This window comes from Vespa crabro, chromosome 16 (genome assembly GCF_910589235.1).
Source record: "Vespa crabro chromosome 16, iyVesCrab1.2, whole genome shotgun sequence".
NCBI lineage: Eukaryota > Metazoa > Arthropoda > Insecta > Hymenoptera > Vespidae > Vespa > Vespa crabro.
This window is the reverse complement of record NC_060970.1, coordinates 2,027,528-2,047,102: the sequence shown is the minus strand read 5'-3', so window position 1 is coordinate 2,047,102 and position 19,575 is coordinate 2,027,528. Positions and strand designations below refer to the sequence as shown.

Genomic DNA, 19,575 nt, shown 5'->3' with positions numbered 1-19,575 from the left:
GCCTTGCAGAATTTCATTGCATCTGGATATACGGAAAATACTAGTACCATTGAATAGTTTATTAGTCGTACTCAACTGTATTCGTTGCCTTCGTCACTTGAAGAGAACGAACGATTTTGAGAACGGCTTTGCCTACATTGCTGCGGAATGCTCATGGCATTTTCCAAAACGTCCGCTCTAAACGTCATTATTGTATTAGGTTGATGCGAATGAAATGTCGGATTCTTAAGTGAATATATTAAACTCCATATCTTTTTCCAAAAGCTGTTTATTTAATCAAAATATGCTCCGTTTACTTCAATACACTTTTCCCAACGAGATTTTAATGCATTGATGCCTGTCTTGAAAAAATTCTGATCTTTAGAATCAATGAACTCTGATATGGCATTTTCCAGACTGTCTTCATTTTCGTACTATTTACCCCGTAAAAACAGTTCGAAATGTTTAAATAAATGAACGTCGGTTAGCGAAAGATCCGGTGAATAAGGTGGGTGCTGCAAAATTTCATATTTTAATTCATTTAATTTCGCAATTGTTTTGTACGATGTATGCGGCCGAGCGTTGTCGTGGAGAAGTATTTGGCCATGCCGATTAACAAATGATGGGCGTATAATTTTCAATTTTTCATGCATTTCTTCAATGTACTGGCAATACTTTTCGGCTGTAATTGTCATTCCAGTTCGAAGGAATGAGTAGTGTATTACTCCAGTCACATTCCACCAAACTGTGATTAAAATTTTCTGTGGATGAAGTGATGACCGTGGAGTATGAGCACAAGCCTCATCCCTATCAAGCTACCGAGCACACCTTTTCCTATTGTCGTAAAGAACCCATTTTTCATCACAAGTAATGATCCGATCGAAAAATGGATCTCGATTAAATCGGGTTAGCAATGATGAGCATACGTTCAAGCGATCCAGTTTATTTCGCTCGATTAGTTCGTGCGGTATCCACTTATCCATTTTTTTCACCTTGCCAATTTCAGAAAGATGTCGCAATATTGTTGTATGGTCAACTTCCATTCTGGCTGCAAGTTCCCTTGAAGAAACAGTTGGATTCGTTTCCACCAATGCTTTCAGAACATCATTTTTCACAGACGTTTCGGGTCTTCCAAACGGTTCATTTTGCAGGGAAAAATCACCAGACCGAAAGTTTTCAAACCAACGCTGCACTTTTCGATCGATCATAGTATTCTCCCCAAACGCCTGGTTTATATTGCGTGCAGCTTTTGCAGCATTATTATCAAGTTTATACTCATATAAGAAAATTACACGAATATCGGTTGAATTCATATCGGTGCAAAATTCAAAGCAAATAACAAAAGGGAACACTTTTGAGAAAATCTTCTTTGCTAAAATGTGACTCTGGTAATGGACAGTACGACTATAAACCAGGTTATGTCAAAAACGAAAGCATAACAAAAACAGGGAGACAAACGTTCACATTTAAAGAAAATCCGACATTTCATACGCACCAACCTAATATTTAAATTTTCGGTAATCTCTCTTTATATGTCCGATTTTCTTACAGTAATTGTAGATTATAGATTCCCTCGTACTAGAAGATCTCGTTCTACCTGAATTTGCGTGATCATTTTGTCCTTGGGGAGAACTATTTCGGTTGTTAGCTCGAAAAAATCCATTATCACGAAGAGGCGGTTTAGCAACAACGTTAGTGTAGGAGGCTGATTCTTATCTCTTCTAGCATTGAACAGTTATGTGTCCAATCTTTCCGCATGTATTACATGTTGGTCTGTTTACAGCAATCACTCCCATGGCACTCTTTCGTATGGGCAATTTTACCTTCCCTGTCTTTTTCTGCGATCTGACTAACACGAAGAAGTGTTATTGATGTGGATGCTGGGTCAAAATAATTTTCCAATTTTAGCAAAATTTTCAATTCAGGTGATAAACTGTTTTCGAAACATTCAAGAACTTCATTTGATTTGACTTGCTAACGCTCTCTTGTCGAAATTTTATTTAATAGTTTCTCCTTCGATAATTGTTTGCTTCATGTCTCTACACCGCCATGCATGCTCCTCAGCTTTTTGATATATACTAGAGAGTTCACCCTAATAATAGCAGACCAATTTCAATGGTTGAAACGCGGACTTTAGTAGATCTATTAACTGGTCTATTGTTGTCAAATTTTCTTCTTCTACTAGCAAATAAGCATGTCCGTTTAGTTTAGCGCGAATCATTCTCTCTAATGCATACTCGAATTCAGTCGAAGGATAGCTAGGAAAGATATCCAATGTATATTTATAAGCTCGCATGAATTGCAGAACAGGAATATTATGTACGTTAAAACGCGGTATTGTTCTTTCTTTTCTCAATGTTTTTAAGTCAAGATTTTGCCTTAGGTTGCTCCTGGATCTAAGTTTTGAATGCGACTACTTTCGCGTGTTTTATCTAACGTCACAAATTTTTCCCGTAGATATATTTCTTTTTTGCGACGGAGTAATGCCATTTAGCGATCTTCCAATTTGATACGTCGATCCTGTTGATTTTTTTCCATTCTTTTTAGTTGTTCCTTCATTATTTCCGACATATAAATCTGTACTTTAACTTCGCGTTTCGTTAATTTCCTTTCATATGCCCTGACTTCTTTTTCTGTGAGGTGCATCGCGTCACGAACAAAAAAAAGAAAATTAAAATTTTATATTATTTCGCACGTTTACAACGATCTAGCCACTTAGCCCAATTTGGTCAGTGGAGACATAACGCGAGAATGAGGCTCTTTTATTTCTTTCGATATGAATGGTTCTCAAAGAATTCAACTACTCAGGACTAATGTTCGAAATTTCAGTATTTCTTAAAATACTTAACCTTTCCTAACATTGTTACTGGTTTGTAACATGGCTCATCTCCAAAACTAGCTTTCAGGTGGACGACAGTTCTCGGATTGTTTTTTCTTTTTCTCCCTGGGAATGGTTGATTATTAAAATTAATTTGACAATGAAGTGATCCAAAAAAAAATAGGTTGGGCGCATCAATATACAAAAATAATATATGTCAATGAATTTCATAATGCATCTACGAGATGTAAACTCCATCCATATATACTATGGAGTTTATAACCATGAATGAGTATGTCGGCGATGTATCTCATTAGTTAGAAAATCATAAATATGACAAGTACTCTGGTGCTTGCTAATCCAAAGGTTATGAAGTCTCCCCGGAGCCGTTGCCCCATACTTGATACAATTTTGTCCAATGATTCTTCATCCATCAAATTAAAGAGGAAAAATTTCCCAGGCGATAATTGTCTTCTGCTAACTCCTCTATCGAGAGTAGCAGGTTTCTTCACTAATGTGCAATCTCAATTTATCTAAATCGTCATTGGAATTTATCCCACTGGTTCCGTGATGCTCCGAATCGACATATCTCCATTTAGGCTTTGTCATCGGTTAAAGGTATTGATTCCATTAATTTCAGTGCTATTCTATAGTAAGATCCGTGTAGATTGTACATATTCAATAAAAGTTTGTCGCAGTCTCTACGTGAAGCTTCTTTAAGATGATACGAGTCTTTGGTGCTAAACAGTACGATCTATTTTGATATGTAACTGGTAGTTCTTTATAGCATTCGTTCGATTCATCTTATTAAATAGATGACTTCGGCTGCTATTATGGACATATACTCAGTATATTGGTGGTAATTTCATTAGTGCATAGGCCATTTCGTCAGGTGCTATGGTGGCTAGTAAGAGAGTGTTTTTTAATACTTGTAACTTAAAAATTGATTTTTAAAATTCGGTCATATTTCCAAATTTGAAAAGAACGCTCCCTCTTAAAAATCTTAGCGAAAAATGGCATATTGCACGTGAAGTCTTTGGAAAAATAATCTATATCACTTAAGTAGATTGTACTCATATTCAAAATTATATCAACAAAAAGCAGACATTTGCTCATACGAAATGTTTTTCCAATTTTATCAAACTGATCTAGCAAATAATTCTTTCTTTGCAATTTGTTCCTTCGCATATAAGTTTGTTTGCGTTATAATTTCCGTTATGAATTTATTAATAATAAATTTTTCGAAATAATCTATAGGCTGCTGAACATTTCCAAAAATTTGATGATTAATATTTGTAAAAGGAATCCTACTAGGGAGACCATCATCATCACTCTCGATTTCAATCCAATTATCATGAGTTATTATCAACATTTTTCATTTCTACATCATTTTCCTCTTCACTTGAATATTTTATAGGCATAACTTTTATTTTCTTAGGATGTAATAAGATGTGACTGCTAGTCTCATCACTGGAATCAAAATCACTTTGAAAATTGTTTTCGAAACATTCACTGCCACTATCGCTATAGAATTTTATAAAATATTCTTTATTCATTTTTGGGCTCAATATATTAAAAATTGAGTACAAAAGGCAATGATATAGCACAAGAGATATCAATTGTTACTTTGCTTATACATAAGTGGTAAAACAATCGTGTCCACATTTCACAGAGAGCGCGTTTCGGCAGGTTTTGTCTTGTCACCTTCCACGTGATGTACGACCGCAGCGACAAAGTATAATTGTCATGTAAGAGGTGACTTATGATCGATAAAGGTTAAGTATAGCAATGAGCATCCAAATTCAGATTCAAGCGCATCGGGTAATGTCGTAAGTGGCTCGTCCCGTGGTAACGCGGGCGGAGCTGCTTCACAAATTGCTCGTCCTCTTTTGATAACGAAAGCAACGAGCACCGACAAATTATAGTAACCAGTTATCGACCTATGATTAAAGCACCTTCGATATATCTCGATACAACGAAATTCTGTCACTTTTAAGAAGGCAGTCACTTTTATGATTGATATCAGTTCGGAAATCAATTTGATTAAATCAAATATCATTAAAACAGGGGAGAAGGTAGATGAAAATGAGATGATAAAAATTAGCGGAATAACGAACAGCCACATCCATACTCACGATTTTCTTAGCGTAAATCTTTCCAGAAAATCAGTTCGCTTTCATATAGTAGATCCTACCTTCTACATAGAACAAAACGGAATCTTAGGAAATCAATTTTTGAAGGAAGCTAGTGTTACCGTGAATTATGCTAAGGAATGTATAGAGCTCAAAAATCAAGAAATACCTTTTGAGAATCGAGAGCTAATTCACGGTCACACTTTGACTAACACCTTGTTCCGATGGCGCATAGAAAATCAAGAAATTAAAGAGGGATTCCCAAACTTGAATCTCTGCTTGAGATATATATGGTAGATGTTTAGTTAAGAATGAACAAGGACAGGCCTATTTCAAGGCGATAAATACCACTAATCATGATTACGAAATAATAATATCGACTTTGACTTTGCAAGTTTATATGACGTGCGAATATTCAAAGACGAGTAAATACGAAAGCCGAAATCCAGTAGATATTGCGAGAATAGATCCGAAAGCGGAAGTACGAACCTCAGAACTTCGTGGTAGGAAGAAATCAGAAATTCAGACGATTGTGCACAGGAAGATCCGCAATCTAACGTTTTCAAATCCGAAAACCGAAATACGTAGGCTTCAGTAAAAATTATTTCTGCCGCTCTCGTAACCAGTACTGAGAATAAGTACTTTAGGTATGAGCCTCAACTGAATGAAATAAATAATGAAGATATAGCAGTTCAAGTGGAGTCACTTATACGACTTGAACACATTCATTCAGAAGAAAGGAAGAGTGTTTTGAAACTTTTACCAGTTAGCTCTGATGCTCGCTTTCACCTACCCGAAGAAGGTTTGGGAAGTACAAAAATACTTTCCCATCGAATTATTACGAAATTTCTATAAACACGAAATAATATAGATTTCCGCTAGTGCATAAAGAAGAAATCAACAGGCAAATAGAACTCTCAATAAATGTAATTATCCGACCATCAGTCTCACCTTATAATTCTACAATTTGGATGGTTCCCAAAAAAGCTAACTCGAAGAGGAATCCAAAATGAAAAATGGTGATGGATTATAAAGAACTAAAAGCAAAAACCATCGGAGAAACTTATAAATATTATTCTTCGAAATATTACTTATAGATCAGTTGGGCTCCGCGAAATATTTTTTAATTTTTCATCTAAAATCAGGCTTTCACCAAATAGAAATGCATCCAGAGAATAGCCATAAAACAGCATTCTTAATATCACATGGCTATTATAAGTTCATACGCATGTCATTTAGCCTTAAAAATGATCTTGACGGGGCTCCAAGGCAAAGAAATGTTTGTTTATTTAGACGGCGTTGTTTTGTTCGCGAGATCGCTTCGAGAACACGAAATTAAATTTAATAAGCTAATAGAACGACTAAGAGCAATTAATTTAAAATTACAACCAGATAAGTATGAATTTTAAAAAGAGAAATCGTATATTTGAGTCATATCATTGGGGAAGATGGAGTTAAGCCGAATCCAAGAAAACTTGAAGCGGTCAAAAAATTTCCGCATCCGTGAAATGTTAAAAATATTTACTAATTTCTAAGCTTTGCGAAATATTACCGTAGGTTTATCCCAGAATCCCTACACGTGTTCCTATGCACGCGTTTTCGCTGATGGCGGTTGCCACTCTTACTAAAATAAATACTATTATTATTTTAATCATTTTTATTTTAATTTTTTTTCTCTTCAGTTTAAATAAGTTCCCTTTAAACGTTGACGAGTAATTGATGCTCGGATCTAGGTCTATGCTACTTATATTACGAAATTTTGATTAGTGAAATAATGGGGATTTACCTTATTGATTTACCTTATTGAAGGGAAAACAATTGTTGCACCATGATGCTGCGCTTGTCAAGATCGTATATCGGTGATATTATTTCGTGATGGCGATTTTATCGACGTTCGTTTTAATGCCGCTTCAACTTATTAATTTTAAGTCGATTAGTATGTACTATACTAGCGCCTGAACTCGTGCGTATTTTTACATTATTCTTATCTATTACTGCACTTATTTCAATTCAATTGTTATTGATAATAAAATGTTTTAAAAATTCTGCTAGTATATGGTAAGAATGTTCAATCGATCCGTTAGACGCGAATGATACGTGCTTATCTGATATTGATTAATAAAAAATTTTTTCTATTCGGATAGAAAATTCGTTACATGATCACTTAAGATACTTTTAAGTAATGCGAATCGGCATATTACATTTTTTATGATTACGTCTGTGATTTTCTCCGAAGAAACATCGGAGTGATGTAGAACACTTGGTTAATAGTCATTGAACTGTTAATAGTTAACCATTTTCTGTTTGTGTAGTAGGCATTGGACTCACGATATTTATTGAAATATTGTCAAACGCCTTTCTGGATATATCTGTAATTGTCATTGATTGATGCATCTTTAATTATACAAGCTTCTTCGTCTAACAACTTTGTGACATTTTGTATATAATTTTGAATCATTTTTTAATTTAGATCAGTTTTTTTTTTTATTTTTGTCGTATCCTAGCGCACGCCTTCGTATTTTATGAGAGAATATTTTATCATAGGATTATGCGAGAATACTATAAGAGAAGATATAATATACGATATAGTTATCGTCTATTATACTATATATCTCGTTCTCATTGATAATAATGTAGTCATGCTTGTTATGCTAAAATCACAATGTTTAACGCATTTTTTTAAAAAGTGGTGCTCAACCACCATGTTTCTTCGATTGTCAAGTCCTGCAATTTCATATTATTACGTTGTGCCTAAATATTAACATGTTTTTTGCAACACGCCCAAAATAATTCTTAAATTTTCACTTTTTGAAATATATTAAATTATATTTAAATATGTCGGAGAACATAGTTGAGAAGAAAAAAAGATCAAGATCCAGTTCCTAATGTCGTAGAGTTAATAAAATACATGCGGTTTGAGAACCGAATTGATAACCTAATAAAGTTAGTTAAGGAGTTAATCAACGTTCAAAAAGAAAAATTCACACCAAAATTTTCACAAGGAAATAATTACATAAAGAAGTAAATCTTATCTTTTTACATCAAAGTTGGAGGATAATGTCCACACAACATTGCCAGTCTATACAAGACAAGACAAGTCTCACTCCTTTCTCACTTGTGATAATGTTCAATAAGAACAACATCATAGTTGGCACAAAAAATTTTTCTGTATTCTGCGATTTATAAAATTATCTAATTTCGTAATGTTTTCTTTTTTTTCTCAAACATTGATGGCGAGAAAGAAAGTAAAAAAATGGAAAATATTCGAGTTATAAAAATGGATGTAGTTACGAAAGGAGAATTTAAAACAGACACTGCGACAAGAGAAAGAGGCATCATTAGATGGCATCCTGAAGATTGTAGGTAAGAATCAAAATGAATCCAGCTTCACAGATCTAAAACAGCAGCGAAATTTTGAAGTCAGGGAAATTTAGAATACTTTACCATCCGGTGAATCAACAACAAATACTTCTGTTAAAATTCATACCAAAGACGTATAGCACCCTACATGATCTGCCTTGAACAACAGCCTGAACGATAAGCCACTCGTTATTGAAAAAGTGGTAAATATAATTAAAACAGCGTTTATCCTTCTATGTGCAGAGATGGAAAGAAATTACAGGTGATAAATATATTCTCAGCAGAAAAAGTTCTTTAGTCGTGGAAAAATGTATCTTGGTTTCGTTACCAATATTATTAATTTTAAATTTAACTTAAATTTAACAAATGAGGAAAAAATTTTAATAGTAAAACTATTGAAATAATTTAAAATAAACAAAATTAGAAAATTTGCGGAATTTTTCTCGGGATATTGACGGCTGCTTGCCCTGCGGTAGCTTACGGGTTCATTTACCGTAAGCGATAAAAGAGATAAAAATTGTTTGCATTAAAGTTTAATGGCGGAAACTATGAAGGAAAGATTTTAATAACAAGGTTAATGTTAAAGGATTTCAACTGATGAAAGCTAAGTGCTGCCAAATCTAATTAAAACTCAAACCTATGCTTTCGAAATTTTCTCAAATTCATCTTTGTCAAACTGGAGTTGTTACAGAAGTTGTGGAGCTAAAGCTTTTGATTTTTGGGACAAACGGGAAAAAAAGAATCATATCAATTATCTTGAATTGTTAATTGCATTTTTTGCGATAAAATGCTTCGCATCAGGTTTGTTGGGATGTGAAATATTATTTTGCTTAGACAATATGACGGCTATCGCGTACGTAAATCGTCTCGGAGAAGTCCAGTATCCACACCTTAGTGATATACACCATTTGTTTATAAAGATTTATAAAATTTCAAGACAAGATGTCTGTGATAACGTTCCTTTTCCCTGCCTCGTAAACGATATGATATTCATATTTCGCCAATTTTAATCTCCAATGAAGTAGGATTCTTTACGGAAATTAACCAAACTGAAGGACTATGATTGGTTATTAAATTATATTGTGTTCCGTATAGAAAATAATTCATAGCGTAAATAATTGTAAATAGCTCTTTTTCTATCTCATCTTGACTCAATATTCCTTCGCTTGCATAATTAGAAATATCTGTAGTAAGGATGAAAGGCTTGATTCATCAGACTTACAATATCCAGACTGAAGTCTAACTTTCTTGGCATAAGAGATCTACTAAGTTTTTAAAAGCGTTTTGCTGTCCTTCTTCCTACTTGAAAAGTACGCCTTTTTTCAAGAGATTAATTAACGTTTACTGATAACGAAAAAATGAATCATTAGTTCTAGAAATGAATTGTCTGTTAGTTCTAGAAAATGCTTTATATCTTTTATCGAGTTTAGTACCGGGAATTCTTTTCGACCTTTATCTTTTCGGCCTTTATTTTTTCGGGGTCCGGTTTTACTCCGATCGAACTAATGATGTGACCCAAATAAGTCACTACTTTCCTTAAGAGATTGCATTTATCTGATTGGAGTTTTAATCCTGCTCGTTTTAATCTGTCTAATGATTTGCGGAATTCTATAACATGCTCCGCGAATGAGTTTGAGTATATAACTATATCGTCTAACTATACGAATAATTCGTTCCCTTATAAATTTACAAGTATCAAATTCATCAATCTCTTAATGTGGATCGCATATTCTTTAATCCAAATGACATATGTGTAAACTCGTAATCTCTGTAAGGTTTCGAGAAGGCGATTTTAGGTACGTTTCTTTCGCTTATTGCTATTTGATGAAAACCTGATGCGAGGTCAAACGCACTGAAATAGTTTGCGCTGCCTAATTGATCGAGAATCTTGGTAATGTTCGGTGTTGGATAGCTATCTTTTTTTGTATTCTCGTTAATCATTTGGTAATTTATCACGTCTCCATTGTTTTCTTTTTTGTTCGCATCTCCCTTTTTCCGTACCATTCACAGTTATGAATTATATGGTGATACTGATAGTCGCATAACATCATTCTCTATTAGATCATTTACTTGTTTGTTAATCTCGTTTTTGTATATGTGATAAAATCGATACTAACGCACGGCAACAATCGATATTATGCGTAATGGTAAATAATTATATACGTCAGTTTGTCTCTTAGTAGATGAAATAAGTCTAACGAAATAAATCTAATTAATCATTTCTTCGATTATTATTCTTTCTTCGTAATTTAATGAATCTATTTTTATGCATTGGAGAGCTTTTTCATAACTTTCGTTAGTTACTTTAAAGATTGCCTTACATGAATGAATAGAGTTTGGAAAGTGTGAATGTGAATTGTTAGAGGGAGGTTAAGAAATTATGGCTTAAATGTGGGAGTTGATTTGTTGCTTTGATAACATATGAGAGGAAAATAAGGAATTGGAGCGGTCCTGTCCACTGATTCAAGATCTTTGTCCTCGAATCCGTGTGGTTCGATGAAATTCGATGAAATTCGGTCGCGCTCTTATCATGTCCTATGGTTGACAAGGAACGCATGTCGGCTGTCTCCAATTCCTCCAGCTCGATCGATGGAATTATTACCTTTATTTCTTTTTCGCTTCTATTGAATACTCTAATAAATGTTTCTCCAGCAAAGTAATAAAGTAGCAAAAATCCGATCCAAAGATGCCGCAATGTGAGATGGAGAAGGAGTTAGGAACAAGGTAAAATTCCATAGACGTTGATGATGCAAAAACCATATGTAGTGACTCTTCCATGAACTCTCCCTAAGCGCCAAAGAACCTTTAGCTTATTGAGTTTAGGCTTCTACTTTTACTATTTATTTATTGGCCGGGTTGACATATTATCGAAACCCAGATAGTTTACTAAGATGCCTAAGCCCAAACAAAGGTTGCCATGTGTTTTCTATCTATGCGTTTTGTTTAGCTAATAGTCGATAACTATTTCCAAGGATAATTGTTTTCAATGGTGTTATATGATCCTTATAAGAAAGTACCGTGAACAATAGAGAGACGCACGTGTACGTCAACATATATATATATATATATATATATATATATATGATATCACATCTTTATTGTATATTTCCATTCCATGTAAGTTGCACTTACAGTATTATAGAATTAAAATATTGCAAAAATACCCCAAAAAATCCAGCACTTAATTTACAAGATACTATTACTTCACATGAGAAAACTGCAAATCCATTGTACATACAACACTATATGTACTTCTACAGCCGCGGCGAGGCTTGCTGTTATAGAGATACAGCGTTGCGGAAATGTATGTAGGTCCTTAACCGTACGTGTAGCCTGTGGGAGATGGATGGTACGTCAATAATGCTGGAGATGAATAGTGGGAACGAGTAGTAGGAGCAGGGAATTTCCAAATAATTATCGCGACAGGACGTGTGCTGCAAAGGTAAAAGTAACGATTTGTTTCGTTATCACAAAGACTTGGGAATTGTTCCATCGGAAACTACTGATCAATACGAGACTGTACCTTACTGCCTCATATCTCATCATGCTTGAGAAGAAGATTTACTACCCGAGTCGACTATCGCCGTCCGACCCTCGAGCTAAGCTCACCCAAACAATTCTATATTGCTTAATACCGATCGACATTACGAAGGAATCGTTTGAACGGAAAACAGCTCGTATTGGTGTCCGTTCCGTGCCAAGTACTGCACGTAGCAGGTAACGGTCAAAAAGGACACAAATCCCACAAGGAGCACCTCAAGTAAGTTCAATAACTTATGTATTTTCTGTGAGGCCAGTACCACGTGGGATGTAACATAAATTTGGTGACAGCGGTGGGATACATTAATACGATATGTCAACCGATAAGACGACTCACTCTGACAAACTTGACGCAACAGCCGACAGAACGCGTAATAGAACCAGCCGACCAACAGAGCACAAGCAACTACTGCACAGAGAGTCTCAGTTAAGCGCACGAGAACAAGCTATACGCGAACGTCAAGAGATACTTAAGTGTGGCACCGAGTACGCGTCCGCTGCCATACCAGAGGTCGATCCTATCACATTTATGATGAAAAAAATCCTCGCTATAAGGAATGTGAGTCATTATACATCTGATAATCATTCGGTTAACGAGGTACTGGGTATGATACCGCGATTTGACGGAAAAAATATGCCGCTAACTTCATTTATAAAGGCATGTAAGAGAGCGTAACAAACGATACCAGAATATTCGGAAGATCTCTTTTCGAAAGCTGCAATACGTAAGTTGCACGATTTCGCGCACGATCTTAACACTCAGCCGACCTATCAGGGAGATTTCCCATTTTGACTTTAATAACGCGTTTCTCGTTTTCTGTCATTGTTAACTACCTCGACTTGGAGTTTTTCGCAATTGCTGACAGACTGCTACTGTGAAGCACGTGAATTGTCGTTTCTTTGTTCACAGGTAAGATTAATTAGCAATTAAGTAGTGATTAATAAATAAAGATTCATTTCTTTGTTCACAGAGAAACATATTTTCGTTTATCACTTCACCCTAATTAAAACGAGTTATTATAAAACGAGTTATTATATATATATATATATATATATATATATATATGTAAAGAAAGTATACTTTCTCCAGGTAGATTTGTCATGCGTCTCATGGCCCGCCCTTCCTTTGATTTTGTTATCTACAAATTCTTTTGTTACCTACAAATCGAGCCGTTAAGATTTGGGGAGAGAAACTGGCAGTAAGAAATAGAACGTAGACGAGAGAAGTAGTACGAGAGTAAAATATAAAATTTAATAATAAACGTGAATTGTCGTTTCTTTGTTCACAGAGAAACATATTTCCGTTTGTCACTTCACCCTAATTAAAACGAGTTAAAATAAAAAAATTAAGATATTATAAAATGACAATTCTTTGTTTATAATGGAAAGAAAACTACAGTTTGCATTTAAGTGTGTGGCATCACCAAGCGACAGAAAAACAAACGTGATTGCTATAACCTCTATCAAAACTGAGGATAAAGAAAAATACATATTGCCGGAAAACGAGAAATTCGTAAGTAATCACAGCGAACTAATAAAAACGGGAAGTTATAAGAGAATGAAAAAAAGCCTCAATCAAAGAGGCCAGGAGAAAAAAATATGGATTAAATGCACACAGGAAATGGAAAGTACGTATTTCGACGAAAATGGAAACGTAATATTCAATGATCTATACCTAGACGAAGTAGTAGAGAAAGACATAGTAGAACCCGCACAGGAAAAAGAACACCAAATAGATTTAAAGAATATATCGGAACAATTTATGATCGAAAAATTTGTGTGCAAACATTCAAATGCAGAACAATGGTTGGAGACATTTGAGAGAGAGTGTCAAAGATTCAAAATTAATAGAGATAACACAAAAATTGAAACCCTAAGATTATTCCTTGACAGAGCATGTGTGGATTGGCACTCAGCAATATTAACAGCATTAACAATGGAGGCTAGTTGGAACGAATAAAAACAAAAATTCTTGAAATCATTTGCAGACAAGGGATGGAATACAGGTATATACGCTACATCCTACAGATATAAGGAAGGTTCACTGATGGAGTACGCTATGAAGAAGGAAAAACTACTACTCGATATGGACAACAATATAGGTACGAAGACCCTGATAATGCTTATAGCAGCAGGACTACCAGAATTTATAAGAAATACGGTAGACAGAGAAAAGTGTCAAAATTCGACAGAACTATTACAGGAGATAAAGAAATGTGAAAATTTGGTAAGTAAGAACAATTTTAAAAAGAAGAAAGAGGAAAGACAAGATAACAACAAGAAATTTGAAGAAAAAAGACCATGTAAGAACTGTGAAAAACTAAACAAAGGTATTAGATATCACTCAGAGGACGCCTGTTGGTTTAGAAAAGAAACCAGAATAAACAAAAGCAACTCGATGATAGAAGTAGACCTATGCAAGGAACAAAAAAACGAATAACCACACCATTGATCAAGGTAAAGATGATATTAGAAGAGATGTTAGAAGTAAACGGAACATATGACCCAGGTTCCCAAGTCTCTCTAATAAATTCGAGACCAGTTAAAATAAAAAAAAAAGAAAAAGAGATAAAAGATAAAAATAAAATATTTTTAAAAACGGTCAATGATGTGACACAAACAAAAGGTTTAGTAACCATTAAAATAAAAATTTTCGATAAAGAAGAATACGTTGACGTATTTATCGTAGAAAGAAATGACTTTGAAGATTTTATTATTGGGTTGGATATGATAAAGAAATTCAAACTAACCCAAGATGAAAATCTACAAATATCTTTAAAGAGAGAAACACAGACAAAAGAAAATATAAGTACATTGGATACAAAGAAAGAAATAAAAGAAGTTAAAATAAACTTTAACGAACATGTGAATGAGGACGAATTTAGATCAGATCTGAATCACTTGGATAATACAAAAAAAACAAAGATAAAAAAATTAATAGAAAAATATAATTTTATATTTGCAAAAAACAAATATGATGTAAACACTGTTTCGGACTACGAAGCGCGAATAGACTTACTGGTTGATAAATACTGCAGTAAGAGACCATATAGGTGCACTATAGAAGATAAAAAAAAGATAGAAAATCAAGTAGCAAAACTATTAGAAAATAAATTGATCAAAGAATCTTATAGTCCGTTTGCAGCACCAGTAACTCTGGCATTCAAGAAAGATGAGAACAAACGATCACGATTGTGTATAGATTTTCGTGAATTAAACAAGATAGTTACACCACAAGCTCAACCATTTCCATTAATAGAAGATTTAATATTAAAAGCAAGAAACTGTAAATACTTCACCACATTAGATATAAATTCCGCTTTCTGGTCAATTCCATTACGTATTGAAGATAGACAAAAAACTGGATTCGTTACACAAGAGGGACACTTCCAATGGACATGTCTACCAGTTCGGACTAAAAACATCACCAGCCATTTTCCAAAGAATATTATCGAATATTCTAAGAAAGCACAAACTGAAAGATTTTTCAGAGAATTACATAGACGACATATTAATTTTTTCAGTATCATTTGAAGAACACATAGAACACATAGAAAGAGTAATGAAGGCAATAGTAAACGAAGGTTTCAGACTAAAATTTAAAAAATGTACATTTGCAACAGAATCAGTGAAATATCTTGGACACATAATAAAGCACAATACAGTAAGACCAGTAAAGGATAATTTAATTTCAATACGAAATTTTCCTACTCCAAAAACTCAAAAGAACATTAGACAATTTCTTGGAAAAATAAACTTTTATCACGAATACATACCGAAAAGCTCAATACTACTAGATCCATTACATAGACTGTTAAGGAAAAATGAAAAGTTCATATGGTCTGAAGAGTGTGAGAAATCCTTCAAAGGTATAAAAAATCTACTATGCTCTCAACCAGTGTTGCAAATATTTGACAGGAATTTACCAATAAGAATTTACACGGATGCATCACTGGAAGGCATTGGTGCGATATTTAAGCAAGTACAGAGTGATGGTAAAGAAAAGCCAGTAGCATACTTTTCGAAAAAGTTAAATGATTCACAAAAGAGAAAAAAGGCAATTTACTTAGAATGCCTGGCAATCAAGGAAGTGGTAAAATATTGGCAACATTGGTTGATTGGAAGAAAATTCACGATATTCACAGACCATAAACCATTAGAAGGTATGAACATAAAAGCTAGAACAGATGAAGAACTTGGAGAATTAACATATTATTTATCTCAATATGACTTTCAAATAAAATATATTCCGGGAAAAGATAACGCTGAAGCAGATAGTCTAAGCAGAAATCCAGTACTGGAATCATCCGAAAATACGGAAGAAATACTAAGAATAATTAACCTAATAAAAATAAAAGAAATAAAAATAGATCAAAAAGGAAATATAACATTGCAAAAAACCAAATCAAAACTAATAAAAAAAGACGGGATATTCTATAAAAAAATTAGAAACAAAGAAAAAATAATCTTATCTACAGAACTAAGCTTAAAATTAATTAAAGAAATACATTCTGAATGGTGTCATATAGGCATCAAACAATTGATAAGCAGGATATCTCCTTATTACACAGCTAAAGGAATAACGGCAAATATAAAAAAAGTTTGCCAAAACTGCGAAATATGCATTAAGAACAAATTCAGGGGGCAAGGAAAATATGGACGGATGTCACAACTAGGACCGGCAACGAAACCGTTCGAAATCATGTCAATAGATACCATCGGAGGCTTCGGAGGACAAAGATCAACAAAAAAATACCTTCATCTACTGGTGGATCATTTTACAAGATACGTGTTCATGAGAACATCAAAAACCCAGAGTGCAACAGATTTCATCAAGCTGATAAGTGGAATACTAGAAACCGACAAAATAGGAGTGATACTCGCAGATCAATACCCGGGAATAAACTCAAAAGAATTTAGGGAATTTCTCATAAAAAAGGATACGAAACTGATTTTTACGGCTGTCAATGCGCCCTTTTCCAACGGTCTGAACGAGAGACTGAATCAGACATTAGTAAACAAAATAAGATGCAGAATAAACGAGAAAGAAAAAAAAAGAGCTTTGACAACGATCGCTAGAGAATGTTTGGATAAATACAATGAAACAGAGCATACAGTAACCGGCTTCACGCCTAAATATTTGTTAGATGGCACAATCAACAGCATTCTACCCGAAGAGATAAAAAAAAGAAAAAATGATAAAGAAAATTGGATAAGAGATAAAGAACTAGCCCTAGAAAGAACAAAAAGTTCACATGAATATAACAAAAGAATATTTAACAAGAATAGAAAGAATCATCAATTTAACACAGGAGATTTGGTATATATAGAAGATGGCAATAGGTTGAATAGAAAAAAATTAGACGAATTGAGAATTGGCCCTTTCCAAATAATAAAAAAAATTTCAGAGTCTATATACGAAATAAAAACAGGGAAACAGAAACAAGAAACCGGATTCTTCCACATAACAAAACTACTTCCGATATCAGAAGATGGAGAAGAGGACTAAAAATTGTAGACATTTTATCCGCGGGGATGTAAAGAAAGTATACTTTCTCCAGGTAGATTTGTCATGCGTCTCATGGCCCGCCCTTCCTTTGTTTTTGTTATCTACAAATTCTTTTGTTACCTACAAATCGAGCCGTTAAGATTTGGGGAGAGAAACTGGCAGTAGGAAATAGAACGTAGACGAAAGAAGTAGCACGAGAGTGTAATATAAAATTTAACCTGAATAATAATTATTAAATAAAATTTAACAGAGTGAACAATAAACGTGAATTGTCGTTTCTTTGTTCACAGATAAGATTAATTAGCAATTAAGTAGTAATTAATAAATAAAGATTCATTTCTTTGTTCACAGAGAAACATATTTTCGTTTTTCACTTCACCCTAACTAAAACGAGTTACTATAAAAAATAAGATATTATATATATATATATATATAGGTAACCCTCCTATAACACGGTATCTTATAACACGTTTTCGCTATAACACGATTCGTAAATTGCGGGAACCCTCCTACAACACGGCATTCTATAACACGGTTTCGCTATAACGTTATGAGAAAACTGCAAATCCTTTGTACATACAACACTATATGTACTTCTACAGCCGCGGCGAGGCTTGCTGTTATAGAGATACAGCGTTGCGGAAATGTATGTAGGTCCTTAACCGTACGTGTAGCCTGTGGGAGATGGATGGTACGTCAATAATGCTGGAGATGAATAGTGGGAACGAGTAGTAGGAGCAGAGTATTTCCAAATAATTATCGCGACAGGACGTGTGCTGCAAAGGTAAAAGTAACGATTTGTTTCGTTATCACAAAGACTTGGGAATTGTTCCATCGGAAACTACTGACCAATACGAGACCGTACCTTACTGCCTCATATCTCATCATGCTTGAGAAGAAGATTTACTACCCGAATCGACTATCGCCGTCCAACCCTCGAGCTAAGCTCACCCAAACAATTCTATATTGCTTAATACCGATCGACATTACGAAGGAATCGTTTGAATGGAAAACAGCTCGTATTGGTGTCCGTTCCGTGCCAAGTACTGCACGTAGCAGGTAACGGTCAAAAAGGACACAAATCCCACAAGGAGCACCTCAAGTAAGTTCAATAACTTATGTATTTTCTGTGAGGCCGTAAATACATGGTGGGATGTAACATAAATTTGGTGACAGCGGTGGGATACATTAATACGATATGTCAACCGATAAGACGACTCACTCTGACAAACTTGACGCAACAGCCGACAGAACGCGTAATAGAACCAGCCGACCAACAGAGCACAAGCAACTACTGCACAGAGAGTCTCAGTTAAGCGCACGAGAACAAGCTATACGCGAACGTCAAGAGATACTTAGGTGTGGTACCGAGTACGCGTCCGCTGCCATACCAGAGATCGATCCTATCACATTTATGATGAAAAAAATCCTCGCTATAAGGAATGTGAGTCATTCTACATCTGATAATCATTCGGTTAACGAGGTACTGGGTATGATACCGCGATTTGACGGAACAAATATGCCGCTAACTTCATTTATAAAGGCATGTAAGAGAGCGCAACAAACGATACCAGAATATTCGGAAGATCTCTTTTCGAAAGCTGCAATACGTAAGTTGCACGATTTCGCGCACGATCTTAACACTCAGCCGACCTATCAGGGAGATTTCCCATTTTGACTTTAATAACGCGTTTCTCGTTTTCTGTCATTGTTAACTACCTCGACTTGGAGTTTTTCGCAATTGCTGACAGACTGCTACTGTGGAGCACGTGAATTGTCGTTTCTTTGTTCACAGGTAAGATTAATTAGCAATTAAGTAGTGATTAATAAATAAAGATTCATTTCTTTGTTCACAGAGAAACATATTTTCGTTTATCACTTCACCCTAATTAAAACGAGTTATTATAAAACGAGTTATTATATATATATATATATATATATATATATATATATATATATATAAAATGTGGTTTTGTATAGATGAATTTTACGGAGAAATACTTAGGAAATATGCCCAGTTGGATCTAGGTTAAGAGGTAGTAGATTTAAAAGAACGCGGTTTTGGATTTGAGACTACCCTGATTGAATTAATAACTGAGCGTAATTTTTAGTACAGTATTTATTGTCGTGATTAAGCGTAATTAGATTAAAATTTAGAAATGGCACAACAAAATCACGTAAAAATAGAAATTATATAATAAACAAGAACGGGAAGGGAAATAACGTTGATAAAACAG

General features: G+C 34.5%; 1 protein-coding gene across 1 annotated transcript; it reads left to right on the top strand.

Annotated features, from left to right (window-relative positions):
* Window positions 1-14,244: 14,244 nt before the first annotated feature.
* LOC124429790 lies at window positions 14,245-17,338 on the top strand. The gene is made up of 5 exons (XM_046975446.1): window positions 14,245-14,338; window positions 14,975-15,115; window positions 15,354-15,992; window positions 16,359-16,814; window positions 17,262-17,338. The coding sequence occupies exons 1-5, from the start codon at window positions 14,245-14,247 to the stop codon at window positions 17,336-17,338; spliced, it is 1,407 nt and encodes a 468-aa protein (XP_046831402.1).
* The last annotated feature ends 2,237 nt before the right edge of the window (window positions 17,339-19,575 follow it).

Excerpts from the sequence above, each read along its gene's own strand:
- LOC124429790 (XM_046975446.1), top strand. The coding sequence starts at position 14,245 with ATGCAAGGAACAAAAAAACGAATAACCACACCATTGATCAAGGTAAAG. Across the intron at positions 15,116-15,353 it reads AATATTAAAAGCAAGAAACT|TATCATTTGAAGAACACATA; the intron begins GTAAATACTTCA and ends TAATTTTTTCAG. Across the intron at positions 15,993-16,358 it reads AGACCATAAACCATTAGAAG|GCATCAAACAATTGATAAGC; the intron begins GTATGAACATAA and ends GGTGTCATATAG.